This window comes from Abramis brama, assembly GCF_963993115.1.
Source record: "Abramis brama genome assembly, chromosome: 14".
Taxonomy (NCBI): Eukaryota; Metazoa; Chordata; class Actinopteri; order Cypriniformes; family Leuciscidae; genus Abramis; species Abramis brama.
This window is the reverse complement of record NC_139976.1, coordinates 32,483,009-32,505,396: the sequence shown is the minus strand read 5'-3', so window position 1 is coordinate 32,505,396 and position 22,388 is coordinate 32,483,009. Positions and strand designations below refer to the sequence as shown.

Sequence of the window (22,388 nt, the reverse complement as noted above, 5' to 3'; positions counted from 1 at the left end):
AGACATAACTACACCCAAAAAAAAAAAATAATGTGGATACCTGGACATCACAATCATATCTGACATTTATTTTTTTACTCTTTCAGTCATTCATGATTACTGGATTAGGATTCTTTCTTTTAGGAATCTTTATATCGGCACTTTTTTTAGAGTGTGTTGGAGCCATCAAAATCAAAATTGGACAGTGAAAACTTTGAAAATATTTTCTTTGTATTTTTGTCAGTTAAATTAATTTTAAAGATAATTTACAAATCACAGATTCTTGATTTTCTGGATATGGCTTTGTATTATTTTAAATCTTACTGACCGCAATCTTTTGAAACTATTTTTCTACTATAGAAATTTTGGATACACTTTATGTTCAATTTGGTAAAATTAACAAATGCATTAGGTATCATTGACTAACAAATAACAATATGTTTACAGCGTTCCATTATATTACTACTGGTACACGTTAAAATTTCATGTTAAATAAATTAACAATAGTTAAAATTATGAAAAAATTGTTAAATAAATGGTATTATGAAGTAACGGTTAATATTACAAATAAACATGAATTAGTAATGAACAATAGAATATTAGATCAATATCAAATGCAAATATTCATTGCCATGATAAATGATACCCAACATTATTATTTATTGATCTTTGCAGTAAAGCGTTACCAAAATTGCTATAGATTTCTCATTGACTGTGGGATTCCTGCCACACACAGAGAGAAATAACCTGTCCATATGGCTGTGAAAATATAACCTTAATTTATAATTTCAACACGTCACCACGCAGAGTCAACGAACCACACACACCCCTAGAGACACCTGCTTCATCAGCGGGGTGATGAGACAATCAACAAAAACAACAGCAAGATTTGTGACTCCCTGCAGTGGCGCACACAGGTGCATGTGTTATTCTTTGATATTCTCATGGCAATTATCCACACTCAGCTCACATACACCAATAAGGAATACTGTAGTTCACCCAAAAAAAGAAAAGAAAACTGCATTTACCCTCATGCAGTGGTGGACAAAGTACACACATCAAGAACTTGAGTAAAAATACAGAATCCCTTAATAAAATATTACTCCAGTATTAAGTATTCCTTTTTTATTTTAATTGAGTTAAAGTACAAAATTCTTGATTAATGTACTTAAGTTTATAAACAGATAAACAGATTACCATTTTAAGAAGAATGCTATGCAAACATACTAGTTTTATATCATTTGAAACTGCTACGGCAGCTGAGAAGATGCATGGACATTAATTTGCGTTATTTTAATGTTACGTTAAGTTTTTACCTCACCTACCCCGTGTCAGACACAATATGGTCCACATTCAAGCATTTCATACAATGGGCTAAAACAGCTCACCCTTTTACAGCAGATTTAGTTCACAAACAACTGACAGTCGAGAGCTAAATATGGTTTTCATAAAGAATACATTTTAAATTTGGAATTATTAACTTACTTTTCATGCCAACTGAACTGTCTTTAAGTAGGGGAGATAATGACACACACACACCTGAACACAATCAAATTCAAATTGGTTACCATGATGACAAACAAGACGGTGAACGAAGAGTCTTTGGTGGTGTGAAAGAACGCCCTCTCCCGAAAGGTGCATCCTCACGCCGTAGAGAGGAGGTGAGGAGGATGTGGAGATGGCGAATGAATGGTGAAGGGGCTGGCGAAGGTTAGACAAAACCGGCAGAGGATACAGGAGGAGGTTATGGAGAAGGACGGCTGACCGGGAGGATGCGGAACTGAAGGGTCAAGGGTGGTGCTGATGGTGGTGAGAGCCAGGGAGGGCAGGTGCATAGGGCATGATTGCAGGTGCCCAGGCCACAGCCAGAACTGTGCTCCATGGCAACGGCAGAAGGGGATATGCTGCTGGAGCAAGAGCCATGGTATAAAGATGTTCGACGTCAACTCGGGGAAGACTGGAGGCGACGACGGTGATGGAGCTGGAGCCCACCACGCAGACAGAGAGCCAGTGAAGGGGAGAGTCACCGAAGACCTAGGCGGCTACGACAACCCCCCAATGTGGAAGAGGGATATCCGGAGGGCAGAGGTGGAGCTGGAGTGACAGAAGGCGGAGGCGGAGACTGAGGGAGGGAGGAGCGAACGGCCGGCAAGTCCACAGCGGAGGCGTGGTAATGTCTGACCCAGGTGGAGCCGATGTACCGAGGGAGCCCGGCAAGGCCGAATGGCTGATGGTCCACGCTGGAGTCGAGGGAGGAAGGAATGTAGGTGCAGGAGCCAGGGCGATGGGTCGAGGTGGAGCAGAGCACACACAGGCTGGAGGCGGAGCCATGGTCTTCTCTTGTCCTGGAGATGGCTCCCAGAGGGTCTGAGAGGTAGCCGCGCCACTGAGAGGAGGCTGAGGTCGTACTGAGGGGCTGATGGGAGGTAGTGATGACTGGTAGGAGTGGCTGAGAGCTGAAGAGGAGACTGGAGAACAATATTGCGGCTGAGGTGCTCTCTCCATCTGCGGTGGGCACATACTGTAGATCCTCGCATCGGGGTGGTAACTGGCTGGACACAGGGTTGGTAGTGGGTCTGGCGTCGTCATACACCAGTCCGAAGGTCAGCGTAGATCTGCATGAATCAAGCACCCACTCCACATATGCAGCAAAGCTCCCTCGAGGCCCCTTCTCGAAAAGATATGCTTTTATGGAGGTGTTCGGGCCGGTGTACAGGAATGAGCACAGGCAGTCCTCCAAATGTTTCTCGAAGGAGCCTTCCATGATGAAAAAAGTCCAAAATGAACACACAAAAGAAAAAAAGAAAAAGAATAAACAAAAGTTCACCGCTTATCTATTCTCGGCCAGGTCTTCTGTCTGTAGTAACACATGGCAAAGAAGATAAAGATCCACAATAGTCTTTAATAGTATCCACAGGTAAATCCAAAACCGAGGCAGGCAAGCAAACACGATTATAACATTGACGAGACCCGACAAAGACACACCAACTGAACTTAAGTAGGGGAGATAATGAAATGCACACACCTGATGACAATGACAAAATCAAATCAGTGACCACAACGACAAACAGATTATTTGCTGTGGTGACAGCCATCAGTTGCGCGTGTAGTCAAGTTACGAGGAGATCCCGTTCTTGGTTCATTTTGAGTCTGACTTGTGAATTTTGTGAATTGTTAACTGGAGACTCGCTCTGACTGGATCATTTGAATTAGTGAGTTGTTGAGATACAATCGGATTGGTCAAATTCATGAATCTATCTTTGAATTGTTTAATGTGATTTGCAAACCAATTTAACAGGTTAACTGAAAAAAACAGGGCTGCGTTCAGCCCCGACAAAACGTTGCGCAACGTTTTTTAAACAGAAACGGTGATGCGTTGAACACACTGTTCTGATGACGCAAGAGTTGCAACTATGGCAGCTGAGAAGGCCATTCTTTGTGTTCTTTGTGAAGAATTTTCGGAGCCTGATGAAGTCGGTATAAATATGTGTTTAATACTACAAAATATGCCCGATGTTACAGTTACTGCACTTGCCGCCCAGAACAAAAGAGAACATCCTTTTGTTCTCAATACATCTCAATACAATACAGCCCCTCAATACATTCCTGTTTTCTCTCGGCAACGCCCTTTCATCACGCGCAAAAGGCAGCGCAATACTGCTAATCTGCGTCCCATTCTCTCATCCTCACACACTCCTCTCTCTCTTTCCGTGGGTCTATGGAATTGTCAGTCAGCAGTCAATAAAGCTGACTTCATTCCAGCCTTTGCATCTCATTCTACTCTTAGTATCCTGGGCTTGACTGAGACCTGGATTCGTCCAGAAGACTCAGCAACCCCCGCTGCTCTCTCTAGCGATTTCTCCTTCTCTCACTCCCCTCGCCAGTCTGGGAGGGGTGGGGGTACAGGGCTTCTCGTTTCTAACAATTGGAAATACTCAGCGCTCTCTTCTCTATGCAACAACAACTCATTTGAATATCATGCTATCACACTTACAACTCCCAATAAGATCCATATTGTAGTCATTTATCGCCCCCCAGGTCAGCTGGGTAACTTCGTAGAGGAGCTGGATGTGCTGCTGTCCTCTTTCCCTGAGGACGGCACCCCACTTCTAGTCTTCGGTGACTTCAACATTCATCTCGAAAAGCCACATGCAACAGACTTCACCTCTCTCCTAGCCTCTTTCGATCTCAAACGACTCATCACCACAGGTACTCACAAATCAGGCAACCAACTGGACCTGGTTTACACACGCAACTGCATCACAGACAACATTTTGGTGAGACCTCTCCATGTTTCAGATCATTTCCTCATTACTTTCAGTCTACAACTCTCTACCCCTGCACCACCAACCCCACCACCAGTCACCTTCAGGCGAAACCTGCGCTCACTTTCCCCCTCCCATATTTCCTCTGCCATGTCATCTTCTCTTCCCCCACTCTCACAATTCTCATCTCTGGATGTGAATACCGCAACGGATACCTTATGCTCCACTCTAACCTCTTCTCTAGACAATATCTGCCCTCTCTCCTCCAGGCCAGCACGCGCTACTCCCTCTAACCCCTGGTTATCTGAGGTTCTTCGTGAACACCGGACCGAACTCAGGGCAGCAGAGAGTAAATGGCGCAAATCAAAAGACCTGAGTATGTATAAATCTCTCCTCTCTTCCTTTTCTGTTGATGTTCATGCTGCAAAATCTTCATACTTCCACAACAAGATCAACAGCTCCTCCAACACACGATTACTCTTCAAGACATTCAACTTTCTCCTCTGTCCACCTCCACCACCACCCACCTCCTCTTTAACTGCTGACGATTTTGCGAACTTCTTCACCAACAAAACAACAACTATCAGCAGTCAGTTCTCAGCTCCACACACACAGGAACCCAGACTGACCCCTTCCACAGCCAATAACCCTCTGTCCTCCTTTTCTCCGCTAACCGAGGAAGAAGTATCTACACTTCTCCTCTCCAGTCATCCTACCACCTGCCCTCTAGACCCCATCCCCTCACACCTTCTACAAGCCATCTCTCCCACACTTCTACCAGCACTCACACACATCATCAACTCATCCCTCCATACTGGCACTTTCCCTACTGCATTCAAGCAGGCTCGGGTTACTCCACTGCTTAAAAAAACAACACTAAACACATAATTTGTAGAGAATTACAGACCTATCTCTCTCCTACCATTCATTGCGAAAACACTTGAAAGAGCTGTTTTCAACCAAGTAACATCCTTCTTGTCTCTAAACAACCAGCTGGATGTCAACCAATCTGGCTTCAAGAAAGGGCATTCAACTGAGACTGCATTACTGTCGGTCACAGAAGCCCTACGGATTGCAAAAGCTGCTTCCAAATCTTCAGTCCTCATTCTCCTGGATCTGTCTGCTGCCTTCGACACTGTGAATCATCAAATCCTTATGTCCAGCCTCTCATCACTGGGCATCACAGGAACTTCACTCCACTGGTTTGAGTCCTATCTCACAGGTAGGTCCTTCAAGGTCGCATGGCGAGGTATCCAGAGCACATCAACTGACCACAGGGGTTCCCCAGGGTTCAGTTCTTGGTCCCCTCCTCTTCTCCATCTACACTACATCACTGGGACACATCATACAGGCACACGGTTTTTCCTACCACTGCTATGCTGATGACACACAGCTCTTCCTCTCATTTCAACCAGATGATCCCACAGTAGCTACACAGGTCTCAAGCTGTCTGGCGGACATCTCCACATGGATGAAGGAACATCACCTGCAGCTCAACCTGGCAAAGACTTAGCTTCTCGTCCTCCCTGCCAATCCGTCTCTACAGCACGACTTCACCATCCAGCTAGATTCATCATCAATCACCCCATCAAGGTCGGTCAGAAATCTTGGAGTAACGTTTGATGACCAGCTGACCTTCACAGATCACATTTCAAAAACAGCTCGAGCATGCAGGTTTGCACTGCACAACATCAGGAAGATCAGGCCTTTCCTAACTGAGCATGCAACACAACTTCTCGTCCAGGCCCTGGTCATTTCTAGGCTTGACTACTGCAATGCTCTTCTGGCCGGACTTCCAGCATGTGCAACCAAACCTCTACAGATGATCCAGAATGCTGCAGCTCGTCTTATCTTCAACGAGCCCAAGAGGGCCCACGTCACTCCTCTGTTCATCTCTCTGCACTGGCTACCTCTCGCTGCTCGCATCAAGTTCAAGGCATTGACGCTTGTTTACAGATCTATCACAGGCTCAGCTCCCTCCTACTTTCACTCAATCCTACGAGCCTACATCCCTACCAGACGCCTGATTCGGTCAACGAGCGACGATCGGTCAACGAGCGACGTCTCGTGGTTCCATCACAGAAAGCCACAAAATCACTTTCCAGAACATTCTCATTCACAGTTCCATGCTGGTGGAACACTCTCCCCACCCTCATCCGGAATGCAGAATCCCTGACAACATTCAAAAAACAGCTGAAAACCCATCTCTTCCGTGAGCACTTAACCTCATAAAAAAAATAAAAAAAATAATAAAAAATAAAAAACCTTTCCCTTTAAAACCTCACTTATCGGTCTTATGCTACTCTGAATAATGCTTGACCTTCGTATTTTGAGCACTTCTTGCGTTGTTGTTGTTTTTGCCTCTTCATGATGACTCGCTTAATTTAGTCCTAATTTGTAAGTCGCTTTGGATAAAAGCGCCTGCTAAATGACTAAATGTAAATGTAAACATCCCAGTCGAGTGAAGGGATTTGTGGAAACTGAAATGGAAGCACACATCTTACCTAATTCAGACTAAAACACATCTATTTAGCCTCATATACTGTACTGACTTTATTTGTAGTTCATACTGTTTTAATACCCTGTATTTTCTTTCTCATTTTTAGGAAAAGCACTTAATTACCATTGTTTATTTCTATACCAAATGTCATACACTTGCAATGAAGCTAAAAATATAAACAACTAGATCATTATGTTGATATCCTATATTTTTACAATAAAACTTACGACAAACATATCCTCATATCTAATATCCTCAGTTGTTGCGTATACCGAGCTGCATCGAACACATTTGTAAATTACTTTCCTTGAACCCATTGTGCGAGTTCACTTTAATACCGCGTGCTTTATATACATGTTGCTGCTGATTGGACTGCAGTTCTGACACACCCACCAAACAAGAGAAAACGTATCTCAAATCCCGTTGCACACCGGTGCACGCCGTTTCCAGGAAACATGACGTTCAACCCGGAAACCGTAGCAAAACATTGCGCACCGTTTTGAACTTGAACGTGCCCCAGCTTGTTCGTGGGTGACTTTTTTTTTACTTCAAAATAACAAGGAGCGACATGTTTTAATGAAATGTAGTGGAGTGGAAAGTATGATATTACGCTTTGAAATGTAATAATATAAAAGCAAAAGTTTCCAAAATTAAAATACTCTTATAAAGTACAGATAGCTGAAAAATTTACTTAAGTACATTAACAAAGTAAAAATATTTTTTTTACTGTTAACCACTGCCCTCATTCCAAACCCATATGGCAAGCTTTCAAGCTTCAAAAAGGATGCAAAAGCACCTTAAAAGAATTATAAAATTAGTCCACATGACTCCCTATTTGTTATCTTGGAACTTGAAAGCCTCATTCACTTTTATTATATGGAAAAGAGCAGCCTGGATTTTGTTCAAAAACTTTCCTTTCTTGTTTCATGGAAGAAAGATTGTCATGTGGAATGGCATGGTCAACGACAATCTCTGTGGTCTCTCAAGTTTCTCTATATAGACAAGTCTTAAAAATCTGATTTAATGGCATCAAACAAACTACAAACTGTGCTATCCACTTCTTATTCGTTCAGCACTTGAACATGAAAGCACCTCATCGACACTAAGGCAAAGTGCTTTTGTTTTTGATAAGGCCTGAAACAAAGTGCTCAAATCGCAGACCCCCTGCGATAAATTTTACAGACATAGATAAAGCGAGCACTGTCCTTCGCCAAAGGGTCGGACCCAAACTCATTTACTTCCGTCAAAGCTGAAAACCCAGAGGAGGCCAAGATGGCGATGACGCAGTCAATGACAGACTCAACCCTTGAGACAGGTCATATTTTCCATGTTTAAAGGAACAGAATAAGAAAAATCAAGCTCTACGTGTATTAGTGAAGGGATATTAGCTTCATGCACTGCTTGCTTCAAATGTTCCTTTCATTTTTTTCTCCATTCGTGTGCGTTACAGAGATGTCTTGTATTATTTGAGGTGTTTCAAATATAATTTGGAGAGATAAATGCTTAAAGAAAATGTTAGTGACAGACGGTTCATAAAACGTTTTAGCATGTAGTAATTGAAGTGGTGGTGACAATGAGCTTTCTAAAGCCCAACAAGTTTGTCAAAAGTAACAGTAAAACTGAAAAGTCAACCTGTTTCTTCAATTAATAATACCAAAGAAGACACTTTTTCTGTTTTTTGAAAATATCACATCAGCTACATTAGCTCTCACTTTCATTAGGGTATACAATGACTGCTATATAAAACAACTGTTGTGTTTTCAGTATTAAAATGCTTTCCCCAATCCCAGTTGAATATGCAGATACAACTGTAAGTAAACCACAAATCAGCTGCTTTCACATATAACGTTCCATTAACCGATGCTCAGAATATGATGTATTAAGAAACACAATGGCACCACTAACGTATGTTTTGCAGGTGTGCGATTATGAAAAGAGAAGATAATTTACTGTATTTTATGCACCTGGCTCAGCATTTTTATGATCAATAAATATAGGAACTTTTGAGTCACTGATGCATTTTATTTGCATAAAAGTAAATGTTTATCATTATCTTTGTGCATATCCACCACATTTGCATGAAATTATACATCTATATCTCTGTGATTTTCTCGTTCTCGATTTTCACAAAGCGGACATTCAACATCAAGTTGCAGTTTTCCAAACAGTAAGTTGAAATTGATAGCTCAATCAACCAGCAGCAATATGTCTAATGTTCTAATAGTAGTAGTAATAATAATGTATTTCTTAATTTCACAGAAACACAGCACCTTTATTATAGGCTGTTATGGTGTCAAGAAATCGTTTCTTTCTTCTGCTGCTCTAAATAAATTATTACTATTTATACCATGGTCTGGGTGAATACTCGATTCTGATTGGCTGAAGGGTGTCCATTAAAAAGTGATAATGTACACCTAGGAAAGGCGTCCCGTCAATTTGACCCTTCGCAGAGACCCGCCCCCCTTAGTTACTGTCGCTATGCCCGACAAGCTACGCTGCTCTCACGCCACACCATGTTCTCACGCAGTGAAAAATACATCGCGGAGCAGAGAGGAGACTGACAACACGCTGACAGACAGGACGGACCAGGTTACTTTTCGGTTACTTTTGATATTAGACATAATAAACAAAGTCTCACCTTTCAAATGTGGTCATTTTTTAAAAGAAATTTAAACGATACATACCGTTTTGTGGCTCTTAAATGTGTCTGACAGATCGCTGTAGAGCATCAGTTAAAGCTGCTCGTGAACCGATCATCTCTTCCTTCTAGTTAATATATAGCATCAAATAAACATGAATGAACATAAGAAGGAATGTTGTTTTAACCGCGGAAAGGCGTCAGTACATTCCGTTTTTCAAGTTCAAATTCTCCCATGTTAATCTGCTATCTCTCCTGACTGCTTTGTCGGACAAAATGGCGGATGGCGGATTATGATTGGTTAGATCGCCTGTCAATCAAGCTCCCTGCGAAGGGTCAAGCCTGATGACAGTTCTAAATGATTGCGCTGGCTCAAACTCACTGATCAACTGCTGCGGTTGGGTCGCTGTGGCCACGTTGCTTGGCAACGCCTGTATACGGGAGATATTAAATAGTGCGCTCGACGTAATAAATAAAAACCCTCACGATTTTTACTCTAAAACACATTAAAGTATTATTAATTGATTAAATATTTCTTTCTTTCGTAAGTGACCATGGTATAAGCGGGTTAATGCCCTTCGAGGTGTCCATTGTCAGGTATTAACAATGGACACCTCGTCGGGCATTAACCCTTACTTATTTGTTATTCATTATTTGGATTATTTGGAAACTTTTAGGTTAGCTGCCCTCTGAAAAAAGGCATAAAATGGTAGGAAAACAAACATGAAATAAAGATAGCATTAAGGAGATGGCAGAACTTCCTGTGCGTTCTTTATCACATGCTAAGGTAAGCAAATGCTGGTAATGAAAGCATTCATCTTCTCAGCAATCAATCGAAAGTTAATTAAACTTGAATATAGGGCACAGCAGAAATGCCACACGATGCATGCTCGTGTTTGGGCGTGTGTTGTGATGCTTGTCTTGTAAAACACAGTAGGAGGTGAGAAAGTATATAATCAATTTAAGCAAAATCAAGTCTAGTCCTACATTTTCTTCTTGTTGAATATACTGTTTCACTCGGTAAAACTTCAGATTATGCAAGTAAATAGGTTGTGAAAAGCGTTTCACATTGACTTTAAGAAGGATGCTTGCACTATCAGGCAGATAATGGCAGAAAGACAAGTTCTAACTAACTTTTCTAATTAGCACTCATATTTCACACTTTGTAGCATCTCTGATAACAACATTAGCCCACTTATTTGTCTCACAGCTGCTTTGAGTTTAAATCATTATTAGGCATATTGACGGAATGCAGACAAGCACATCAAAGAGAAGACCGGAAAATGAAGGTGTCTGCTTCTGTCCACATCAATATGGCAAGTACACAAGTTCATAAAAAGCTTTCTGATGAAAAACAATTGCAAGAGTCTAGACAAGTCAGCTGACAAGCACTCCGACCACAGACAGTGAGGCAGGACTGCCTGGCCTGAACTTAACCAACTTCAAACAAGTTTAAATTCCCCATGCTGAGGCTTATTTGGAATCATTTGAAATGAGCACGTCGGCCAGGTGTAATATCTACAGCGATGCAGGCTCTGCTGTGATAGCGCTGATAGAGCTCTGTGGGCATTCCTCTAATGATATGGAAACCTCTGCTGCTTTATGTTAGCCGTAGGGGATGTTTAGCTAGCGTTAAGCTTTGGACCATGTCCAACACGCTGGGAGACGTGTCAGGAGCTCCAAATGAATTCAAGACAAGTGAGGGTTTGTAACTGAAGCTTGTAGTTGAAGTATAAATATTGGCGTGAATATCAGAGGGTGGGACGACTTTGTGTTAATTACACCAGAGAAAAAGGGAGTAAAATATGGAGTGGGATGTGGCCCAATTCAAGATGTGAAAGTGAGTTCAGTGATTGAGAAGCAAACAAATACATGTTTTCCTATTGAGTTGTTCAGTAACACTTTACAATAAGGCTTCATTTGTTAACATTAGTTCATGTATTAACTAACATGAACTAACAATGGGCAATACATTTGTTACAGTATTTATTAATCTTTCTTAATGTTAGTTAATAAAAATGCAGCTGTTCATTTGTTCATGTAAGTTCACAGTGCATTAACTAATGTTAACAAATACAACCTTTGATTTTAATAATGTACTAGTAAATGTTCAAATTAATATTAACTAAGATGCTGATTTGCTGAAGAAGTATTGTTCATTCTTAGTTCATGTTAACTAAGGTAGTAAACGAATGTTAACTAATGAACCTTAATGTAAAGTGTAACCAAAAACAAAACACAATGCCAGTGTAGTCCGATTCACATGAGCTGATACTTTTTAGAATATCAAAAACAACAGTATCAATATCCAGCCTGTTTTATAAAATTAGTTTCACTGTTTTGTCTCTCTTTAATTGTGTATGATATGAAGCTGTTTCAGCACTGATCCCAGACTTATTCATAACATTTATGCATAATCTTAATTTGGTTTTGCATTCAAATCAAGTCCCAAACAAAATAGAAAATAATCAAATGAGATGAAGTAGCTTTTATGCACCATTTACTTCCAAAAATGAACTTTAACACAAAATTATTTAAAATATAAACTATTTTATTTATTTCCAGCCTCATTACCATCAACTCAAATAATACAGAATGATATAGGATTTTGTGCTTATTCCTAGACAGCAGCAATCAAGCCCTGGAACATGGTGCCCGTCCATCTTATGATGTGTAATGTATATTTATCAGACACAAAGTAGACATGTTTAAGGAACGCTCTGCTAATAAACAGTCTGCCAGCATTAGCCTGTGATTATTTTGATGACAAAGTGCAGCTCTATTAATCTAGACCACTAATTACAAGTCTCGCAGCTTAACAGAGCCCAACAAAGCTGCTCATTACAGGATGTCCCCGAAGGTAACAAATTATTTAAATTACATTTCTTTAATTGGAAAATCATAAACAGTGGAGCGGGCAGGGACTTTGGCGGATAGGCTGCGGGTGTTTGCCAGCTGGGCGATGGGTAAAGAGTGAGATGAGGGCTCAAGAGGGCAGAGGAAGACACTCCAGCTGCTGGCGTCAGGCCCAAACCCCAGCAGGCACTGATTAACACTGCTCATATGAGACCGCGGAAGGGACTGAAATACTCACATAGAACTGGACAAAAGAATATTCATGCTCTGTGCACACAACTATGACAGAGCAAGCACATGATTTGACACTTAAAGTCTGTAACGCAAATGTGAATCACCAACACTGCCCAAGTAAAAAAATAAGAAAAGTATCTAAGCCATTCGGCTGACTTTAATAATGTTGGGTTGGGTGCAAAGGACCCTAGGTTGATTTTACTCCGAACCATCCCTTCAACAAGTTCAACTCACTGATTCAGTCTGGTAATAGCAGTTCTCAGTTAACAGTTAAGTGATGATTCTAAATAACATAAATTCTGGTCCAAAAAACATCAAAAAACTTGGAATATTCAATATACCAGGTGTAAAAGATGATTTTGCAATTTAGTTTTTCCTTTTTGGTTTTGGAGCGACATGAGGGTGAAAAAAATCACTTTCATTTCTGGGTGAAGATACTCCTTTAAATCAACTATAAGATATAAGAAATCAGAAAGTTAAACTCTGAAGAGTAAACTTGTAGAGATTCATGATTTCCATCTGTGTTGAATCAAGTGGGCAGAAAACTGCTGCAGAGCAAATAGTCTGGAGATCAAACAGAGAGGAGAACAAGTATAAAGAATTTTGAATGTGGTTGCGACCTTACCTTTACTTGACCCACAAAAGCATTTGCCTCTTCCTCTTGAACTGTGAGATTACGGGGCAGCAGAGGATCGAACTCAGGGTCATTATCATTGACATCAGTCACCACTATATTCACCGTAGCAGTCGAGGTCTGAAAACAAGAGCCTTCAGGTTACTTCAATCGTTACATGGACGCCTCTAAATAAAAAACTTCCACGGTTTCAGTCAGTAATCTAACGACATCAATAAATCTGAAATTCAAACCTTGTGTGCCTTTGAGTGATTCTGTTACTGTCTGGTAACAGACAGTGTTGGCTTTCATACACAATTATCCATTTCCCCTGATTAATTTGCAAAGAACTTGCAAAATTGCTAACATATTTGCATTCATCATCAAGCTATGAATGGGGTCTAATGAAAAATATCCACAGCTGTTGAGCAGATTAGTGTTTCAGAGTATAGATCGCCTCAACAAATTGATGGATGCAACCAAATTAACAAGCTGGCAGGGAGAATTCCGTCTACTCAGTAACAACAATTAACTGTCTACATTTCTGATACTTCACAAAGTGTCTTATTTTGAAAGATGAGTAATGAAAACATAACACTGAAACAATCATGCAAGCACAGTAAACATATAATTAACATTTATCTACTGTTACTTATTAAACTTGCATAATGCCATAATCCAAAATATCCTAAAAATGTCTAATTTTTCATTTCTCATTTATTCTATAGATAATTACTTGCTTCTTTCTTTTGATTTTGGGGAGAAATAAAACCCCATAAATGATGATATTGACAGAAATAAATGGTCCAATGGTCCAGTAACTCATGTTGGAATTTATAACCAGCTGCAAGCTGTCCTAGTGGTTCTGAAAGCAAAGTTGTTTTCTTATTTCTCAGTCAAAAAGAAGTAAAACGTTAAATAAATAAATACATAAATTGAGGGCTTGACTTTACTTTACACAAGTTATTTGCAGTAGACTATAAATCGTATTATTTGTGTGTGGTTATTTTCTGAGTATAAGTGTGTGTTTTTTTTTTGTGTTTTTTTTTAAGTCAGGTTATGTAGTGCCTCTTCAGCTGGCTAGGTTGGAAGCAGCAGTCAATTCAAATTAGAACTGCATAGTCTACAGGGTGTAAGTTGTGTCTGAGAACATTTCATACAAATGATTGCTTTTCCTCCTACCAAGTCTCCTAGATGCTCTTATCAGACTACACAAATGAAAATTACATAATAAATCAAAACTTGTTGCTTTAAAAGTGTATTTCTGATATATTTCTTTAAATTGAATGACTGTTGGTTTGATGTGTTGATATATATTGCAAAAACAGATTCGTAATAGTGTCTTAAATGGCTAAATACTATTTGGGGACACTGTATATACTGTACAAGCAGCCTGACATACTCCATCACTAGAAATAAATCATTCAAACAATTAGAAGGAAAACAGTCCAAAACCTAGCAGACTGAAACCCAGTTTTCCCGACAACATTGTTTAATCTCTTCTCGGATCATTCTGCATCCATTTATGTCAAGTCGGAGTCAATTTTGTTACTTTCCCTGAAACATGAAACATTAGAGAGAAATCCCAGACGGGCGAGCGAGGAAACCAATATTCCATTAATTAGCTTTTTTTTTCTTTTTTTTTTTCCTGCTGCTTGGACTTATATGTTAAAGGTTTAAATGCTGGAGTATTTGGCAGATTGGCCCTGTACATCTTTCATGTGCCGGCAATAAAGCCTGCTGAGTTTGCACTACGCTGTGGAGGTAACATAAGGTAAACTGATCTGGAGTTGAGGAAAAATGCACACAAGGCGCTTTCATTTGTCAACAAACACAGGTTCACATCTTGTGATTAGAAACGGCAAGGATACAAGCTTGGAACGAACGAACAAACGGACAGATGGACGGACAGATTATAGCTGGACGGACGGACGGACGGATAGGTAGACAGACAGACAATAGCTGGACGGACGGACCGACGGATAGATAGATAGATAGACAGACAATAGCTGGACGGACTTGACAGATAGACAGACAGACAATAGCTGGACGGATGGACATATAGATAGACAGACAGACAATAGCTGGACTGATAGATAGACAGACAGACAATAGCTGGACGGACGGACAGATAGATAGACAGATAGACAGACAGACAATAGCTGGATGGATAGATAGGCAGACAGACAATAGCTGGACGGACGGACGGACGGACGGACGGATAGATAGACAGACAATAGCTGGACAGATGGACGGATAGATAGATAGACAGACAGACAATAGCTGGACGGAGGGACGGACGGATAGAAAGACAGACAGACAATAGCTGGACGGACGGACTTTAAATACACCTTTAAAGCAACAAGTTTTTAATGACGGACGGACGGAATTTAAAACCTGTTGATTTAAGTGTGTTTACAGAGACGGACGGACAGACAGAAACGGACGGACAGAGACGGACGGACAGACAGACAGATAGATTATGAATGGATGGATGGATGGACGGACAGACAGACGGACAGATGATAGATGCATAGACAGACAGACAGACAGGGAGATAGATAGACAGACAGGATAGATAGATGGACGGACGGACAGATTTTTTTTTTTTTCAAAATTCTGAATTTTGCCCATCCGTGCAAAGAGAACAAGAAAGACTTTATGCCAATAGTCAAATGTCTGTGACAAACCACAGTTTGGGGATGAAAAAGTCTCTCTTGTGGACTTTGTTTCTGTGAATCTGTCCAAATCTCTCCTACTCCCTGTAGGCCCTCAGCAGGCAGAGAGGTCAAACGCTGAGTGTCGCCAAGGGCCCTTAGAAAGGGACCCATTTCCCCAACTCTCCTCTTCAGAAAAAAAGGACTGTTTATTGAATTGGCTAATGACCAGGTGGTTTAGCAAAGGTCACTGAATTTTAAAAACCTTCCAAACCGCACCTGCTCCCCCAGCCTTATGTCTCAACTTCACCCTTGGCTCTTATCCGCAAGAGAAGCAGAAGGGTCACGGAGGGACACTCGTGGGTAAATGGGAAGATGGGAATGAAACCTGCTGCACTGTTTTCTCATCTTACTTTCATGAGCTAAGCACGCAGAGACGTCTTTCTCAACAGGTCAGGAAAGAGGAGCCGTCAAGGCTCGGAGAATTCTGCCAATTAAGATGTGCTTTGAATTATTCTAGGGGTTATTAAAGTATTGGAATCGCATTCATTTATTTGTAAAGGCTACGCTGACGTGACGGTGAAGGCAAAGACATGCGACTCTGATGTAACATAATTCCACCATCTGAAAAACACCTTGACAGTTTGGATATTTATGGACACCATTGTGCTTAAGGCCGGATCTTTATGCACTTTCTTCCTGAGGAAGGCAAGTGATTATCCTTGAGTTTGGAGGTGAACACATCACATGTCCTTGAAGCGGGTTGTAAATCTAGGCATTTCTTTTATTGATGAATACTAAGTGAGATTTTCTCTGTTGGTTCATCCAGTAAGATAGGCTCAGTGAGAAAATGGAGTGAAAGAAGGTGCTTCATAATTAAAAAGCTCGTTCGGCTCATTTTATCTCCATCATTACGGCATAATCACTCCATTGTAAGATGCACCTCATTTTCCTCTATTTAGATCAATCTCTTTGAGCCCTTTGTGAGAGTGGAGTGCAAAGGAGAGTCACTAGCGACTGCTAGGAAACTTACCCCATTAAATGAAATCAAATACTTTTACAAAAGAACAAACAAACGAGCAAATGAACACAGAAACCAGTGAGTGGCGGAATCATTTGTTTGATTGACTCAAATTATTGACTGATTTGTTGCATAAATGAATCAATGTTAGGCCCCGATCACACCTAACGCATTTTTTGCAGTTTTTTGCAATTGTTTTCCTATGGCAGTGAGCGTTCTGCGCGCTGTTTATGCGCCCCAGGCGCCTCGCGTTTTTGCAGTTGAAAAAAAAGCAACTCTGAGCGGATAACGCGTACGACGTCATCGCGGTTTTTTTTTTCACTGTCCAGTCGAATGAATGGAGAGGCGGGCCTTCCGTTGTAGTGATGAAAGCTACAGTTGCTTTGAACGCCCGGAGAGTGCGATGTTGGAAGATAAACTTGTGGTGCTCTCGTGGGTTACCAGGAGATTAATGACTTCACGAGCCGTATCTACCACAATGTTAACAGAAAGTAAATAAAGTTAATAAAAGGCTGATTTGACGTTTACTTGACTGACAGGACAGCTGTTTCGGTGGTTGCCTAGCAACATAAAAAACGCACGTTCTGTGTGATCGGGGCAGTGCTGTGTGCCTCGCGTTTTCGAACCTGAAAAACGCGTTAGGTGTGATTGGGGCCTTAGACTTCTCTTTACTTTGATTCTGATTCAAAATGTTTTTCTATTTTCATAATTGCATTTATATAGGCATAAAAACAAACAAATCAAAAACTTTTGCATTAAAGGCAGGGTCGGCAGTTTTTTTCTAAAAAAATTGTTTTCCAAAATTGTTTAAACTTTCTTTATATACTAATACATAATTAAAATGTAAGTACTCTGAAAAAGAGAGTATACAAATCGAGTGTCTGTAGTCCTCTCAGGGCGCAATAAACACAGCTACTTATTTCCATTCGGAACGAATGAAATGATTGGCTGGGAGACTGTCACTCTCCCTCGCTACCATGGCTACCACCCCTGCTGCTAGGAGCTGCCCACATGCGCGCACCCATTTGACTTGAGGAGGAGAAGAGGCACGGAAGCTAGGAAGAATCACAATTATGGCAGAGAAAGAGCAGTCAAAATTCCCAGTACCTGCATATACAGTCAGCAAAGGCAAACAAGGCAAAAAAAGGAACTAGTAAGGTAGAAAGGTAGGCTACTTGTCTCCGGAGTGTAATGTTAGTCCTCATCAGAGCCAACAGTGCTTTCATTGTGGAAGCTCTTACATGCAAAACACTGTATATGTTATGAATCTTACACGAAATTCACCTTCATCACAGTGTAACTGATGGTAATGGGAAAACGTGTATCAATGCAACCTGTTTTTAGCTTTGTCTTATGTTACTAGCTCGTTACCGAATCAAACTCAATATATTTTAAACTTTACCAGTATCGATATGCTAGCTTGATAGTGAGTACTAACAGCCATGTTAGTTGTTTATATTCATAATGATAAAGTTAGGTATTTTATTACATGTGATTCTGACATGATGTTACTACATGCACTGCGCTCCTCTCCGCTCGGCACTGGCAAACGTGTCCTCCAGCTGAGCGGTCGGCATCGTGCGTTCATGTGTTTTGGGGGCGTGGCTTTGGAAGGAGCCCAGAAGGGAGGGGATGGGAGTGAATGGAATAAGTAGCTGTGTTTATTGCAGTCCTGAGAGGACTAGAGACACTCGATTTGTTATACTCTCTTTTTCAGAGTACTTACATTTTAATTATGTATTGGTATATAAATAAAGATTAATTTTTTTTTTTTTTTTTTTTTTAGAAAAAAACTGCCGACCCTGCCTTTAAATGAATATATAAACAAACATCAATCAGTTTAATTGATTGAGTGACTGAATAAATGAAACAATGGAAGGCTTCTCTTCCTATTTCTTATCAACTTAAAGCCACATATTTAAATTTTCACCATTGCGAATATATAGTACTTGCAACGAAATTTTGCCAACTGAAAATTATCGACTGAAACTGCAATTTTCGGTTTCGGACTAAATGGTTGTGGAGGGCCAAAAGTATTGGCTGAAACAATAACTTTTAATTGACGCTTCTTCAATGGCACATTTTGACTATCTATTTTGTGCTACAACAGGTAAACATGCCAGCTGTGTGGACGCTAGGGCTGGGTGAACAATATCGATTTCTCGATTTGAATCAGTACTGATATGGGTTCTTAAATCCCAAGATCGATCTTTTAATCTAATGCTGTTTTCTGTTGATGTGTGAACAAAACATCACTAACCATTTTTTGAAACATGCCCCCCATCCTGCAATCGTCATAGGCTTTGTGCTTTGTTACTTCTAATATGAAACAAAATCTCAGCTTTCGAAGTTGTAAATGAAGTTGTCGAACCGTGTAAATGTTTATATTTCAACTGCAAGTCGAAAAATAATGATATTATTGAAAAGTTCATAATGTGCAATTTATATGTCTTTACAAACATGTTTGTATTTAAGCATGGATTATTAAACACATTTGATTAATTAATTATTCAATTTTATTTTTGTTTTCAGTTTTCATTTGAATAAAACCTTTAATATCATTGGTGTTTTGGTAAAAATACACTTTGTTTCATCACTACATAAAGGGTACAATGGGGTTAAAGGTGCACCAGGGTAAAAGGCGCATCTGACTATTCTCTTTTAAACCACTAGATGGCACAAAAATTCGCTTTTGATGATGCGCATGGAAATTTGTCTGATCCTTGACGCGATCGCGGGCAGCAGCGCAAAGTTGATTCTACGCTGATTTTAATTTAATTTAATGTTTTTTAAAATGTTATAGATTTATGTAGCAAATGAGAATCGATAAATTTAATGTCTATATTTTGAGACAAAGGTCTTGTTGTTACTGATTTTTAGTTTTGTTTAAGGTAAAAAAAAGCGAAATATTTTCAACAACAGAAGAATATATAAAAGTATGGTAATTGGGGTAAAAGCGCCCCTGCTATCGGGGCGAAAGGCACAATAATTAATATGATAATAAATAGCTGGCTGACTTTTCCATTTGTTGACATGTCATGGTTAGATTCAGATGGTAAATATAATTGATCAAATTAGGTGTCCACCTTATTTATCACCATGATTATAATGAAACCATCATATTTAAAATTATAATATTAATCATATCAAATAATAAAATATCATATTTATTTGTTACTACTGTAAAACTTTATAAAATTATTATGGGATTTATAGGATCTGATTCAATGTTTCAGAATATTTACCTTTTTTTAAATGTTTTTGTTTCCTCCCTAATTTATACACAACTGTGTAAAAACATTCATGCAGCCTATAATTCTGTACAATATGATGACTGTACAATATTCCCAGGACATCTTTATGATCGTTTCAAACTCTTGTGTCTGCACTTCTTTGCTTCAACATGATTGATTCTGCTAGACTCTGCTTGACATGTTGTACAGCGTCTACATGTGATGTCCGTTTAAGATTGCGATCTTTTGAACTGCATCTACACTCTACAGCAGCGTTTCGTGTGATTGATTGACAGACTTCAGTCTTACCCCGTCTGGTTTTCCATCGGAGGCTGTGACAGTAAGCGTGTAGTGATCCACGATCTCTCTGTCCAGCGTCTTCGCCAGCAACAATAGCCCAGACCTGAAAGCAAAGATTGTGTTGTAAACCTGAGGACAAGTGGAACAAGGTTAAAAGTGTTCAAATTCACACCATGTGCTAAGAAAACAAAACTGGAAAATGTCATATGCAGAACAGGCCACAGCCAAAATCCAGACAAAGTGAATCATTTTCGGCGGAAATTAGTTCATCAAATATAGGCTGGATGGAATTATGTGCTGCTGAATGACATGGCCAGCAAATATGTTCATTCCTTGCAAGACTCACGCCACTGTGAAAGGCTGAGGATATTTTACGTGTGCCTGGGGACGATTAGGACTGAATTAATTGTCAGTCGACAGCAGCCATGAGTGAAACATTGTGCCCCATTCAAATGAGTTCTAGTACGCAGTGCGTTTGTTCACACATTTACCTTTTTTTACATGGCAATGCATGTTTAATTGAGAACTCGTATAGCAGTGAATGAGCCATACAACAAAACTGTGGATCGTGAAAGTTGGGGGATTGTTTGGTGGCCGGGTTACTTTGATTATTCTACGAATACCAATTCAAACCAAATAAATCAATAAATCAATAAATACACACTTTATGGTAGGCGTTATGGCATTTATGGCACTAATAAAGGTTATTAGTGCATTGAATTAAATTAATTGTTTGGGAAGTGAACATACTTTTTAATTGTGTTTTATTGATTTTATTTGTATTGCAATTTCAAGCAATAAAAATTGTCTTGTGGTGTGACTATCCTCGTCATTAACTAATAAAAAAAAGTTGTTTTTTTTTAAAGTTTTTTGGAAATGAAAAATATGCATAGACATTAGGGATTCACTGAGAGGATTTTTTTTGGGCCGATACCGATTTTAACAAACAATTATTGTCCGAATCTGATACCGATATTTGTCACTTGCTCTCTTATCTGAAGTTGTGTCATTAAAATAGACAGTGTTTTGATCATGTTTTCATTTAGGAAAGTTAAAAAACGCATGTATTAAGTTACACCAGCTGGATATCATCAAATAATTTTTAATGAACATGAATCTGATCCTATCTATAGAGTTATAAATAATAATACATAATTTGGTTCTTATTTCATCACACTTTTATGCAATAGACTTTGTTGTTATTCAAGATTAAAGCATCAAGATTATTGTTTTTTATCATTTGATAAATAACTGCTGCCTTGTTTGATATAAAGAGTACACACACACACACACACACACACACACGCACACACACACATAAAATAAAATATTACAGGCCTAATTTGTGCAGAAAAATGTTGCAAATATGTCAGAGCATTTAATGCCTTCTTAATTAGATTGTGAAAGTTTAATGAATGAGATGCATTGCTGAAATACCATGTGTAAAAGAAAATTATTTAGTGAATTTGCCCTTTCATGTTTTCAAACGGTCAATCATTCTGTCTCGACGCAAACTGTCCCAAAACCCACAGAGGATCTGTAAAAAGGCTGGACACAACCGCAGACAGTCATGCGTCCTCCATGTCTCCAGAGGACCTCATGTATATTCATAACACATTCACTGCAAAGCAAAGTCTGCACACCTAAAAAAGCATGCAAGCACGGTGCACGTATGCTTTTAGACGTGCAGACGATGCCCTACTGAACAGCATCAATTGGAATGATAACCAGAGAACACAGAGTTTATTACTGTTATTATAGACTGCAGCTGCAAAGATAGACCAAACCAGACGAGCTGGTTATGGAAATGCATTTATATCTGGGGTTTTATGAATACCTAAAAGTGAACCGTATGATATTTATTGTCACAAGACTTGGAATTTGTTGTAATTTGTCATGATGTCGCCATAGACTAAAGAGGCCCTGAATCAAATTTTCTTCTTACCCTTTTTTTTAAAAAAAAATTTAAGTTTGCTGTAATATGAAAATATACTGTAACTTTTAGAACTCAAAACTTCCTCCTCAATCGAAACTAAAGTTAAAAAAGAGATTTGTTTTAAAGTTACTTTTGCAACTCTCTTACGGTAGGCAG

At 39.7% G+C, this 22,388-nt stretch overlaps 1 protein-coding gene across 1 annotated transcript in view; it reads right to left on the bottom strand.

Moving 5' to 3' along the window:
* pcdh15b (protocadherin-related 15b) overlaps positions 1-22,388 on the bottom strand; it is a 239,017-nt gene that overhangs the window by 95,877 nt on the left and 120,752 nt on the right. The window contains exons 18-19 of the mRNA XM_084135704.1: positions 20,306-20,399; positions 13,098-13,226 (exon numbers count right to left, since the gene is read on the bottom strand). Of these exons, the coding sequence (XP_083991830.1) occupies positions 13,098-13,226; positions 20,306-20,399 (223 nt within the window). The remainder of the gene's footprint in view (positions 1-13,097; positions 13,227-20,305; positions 20,400-22,388) is intronic.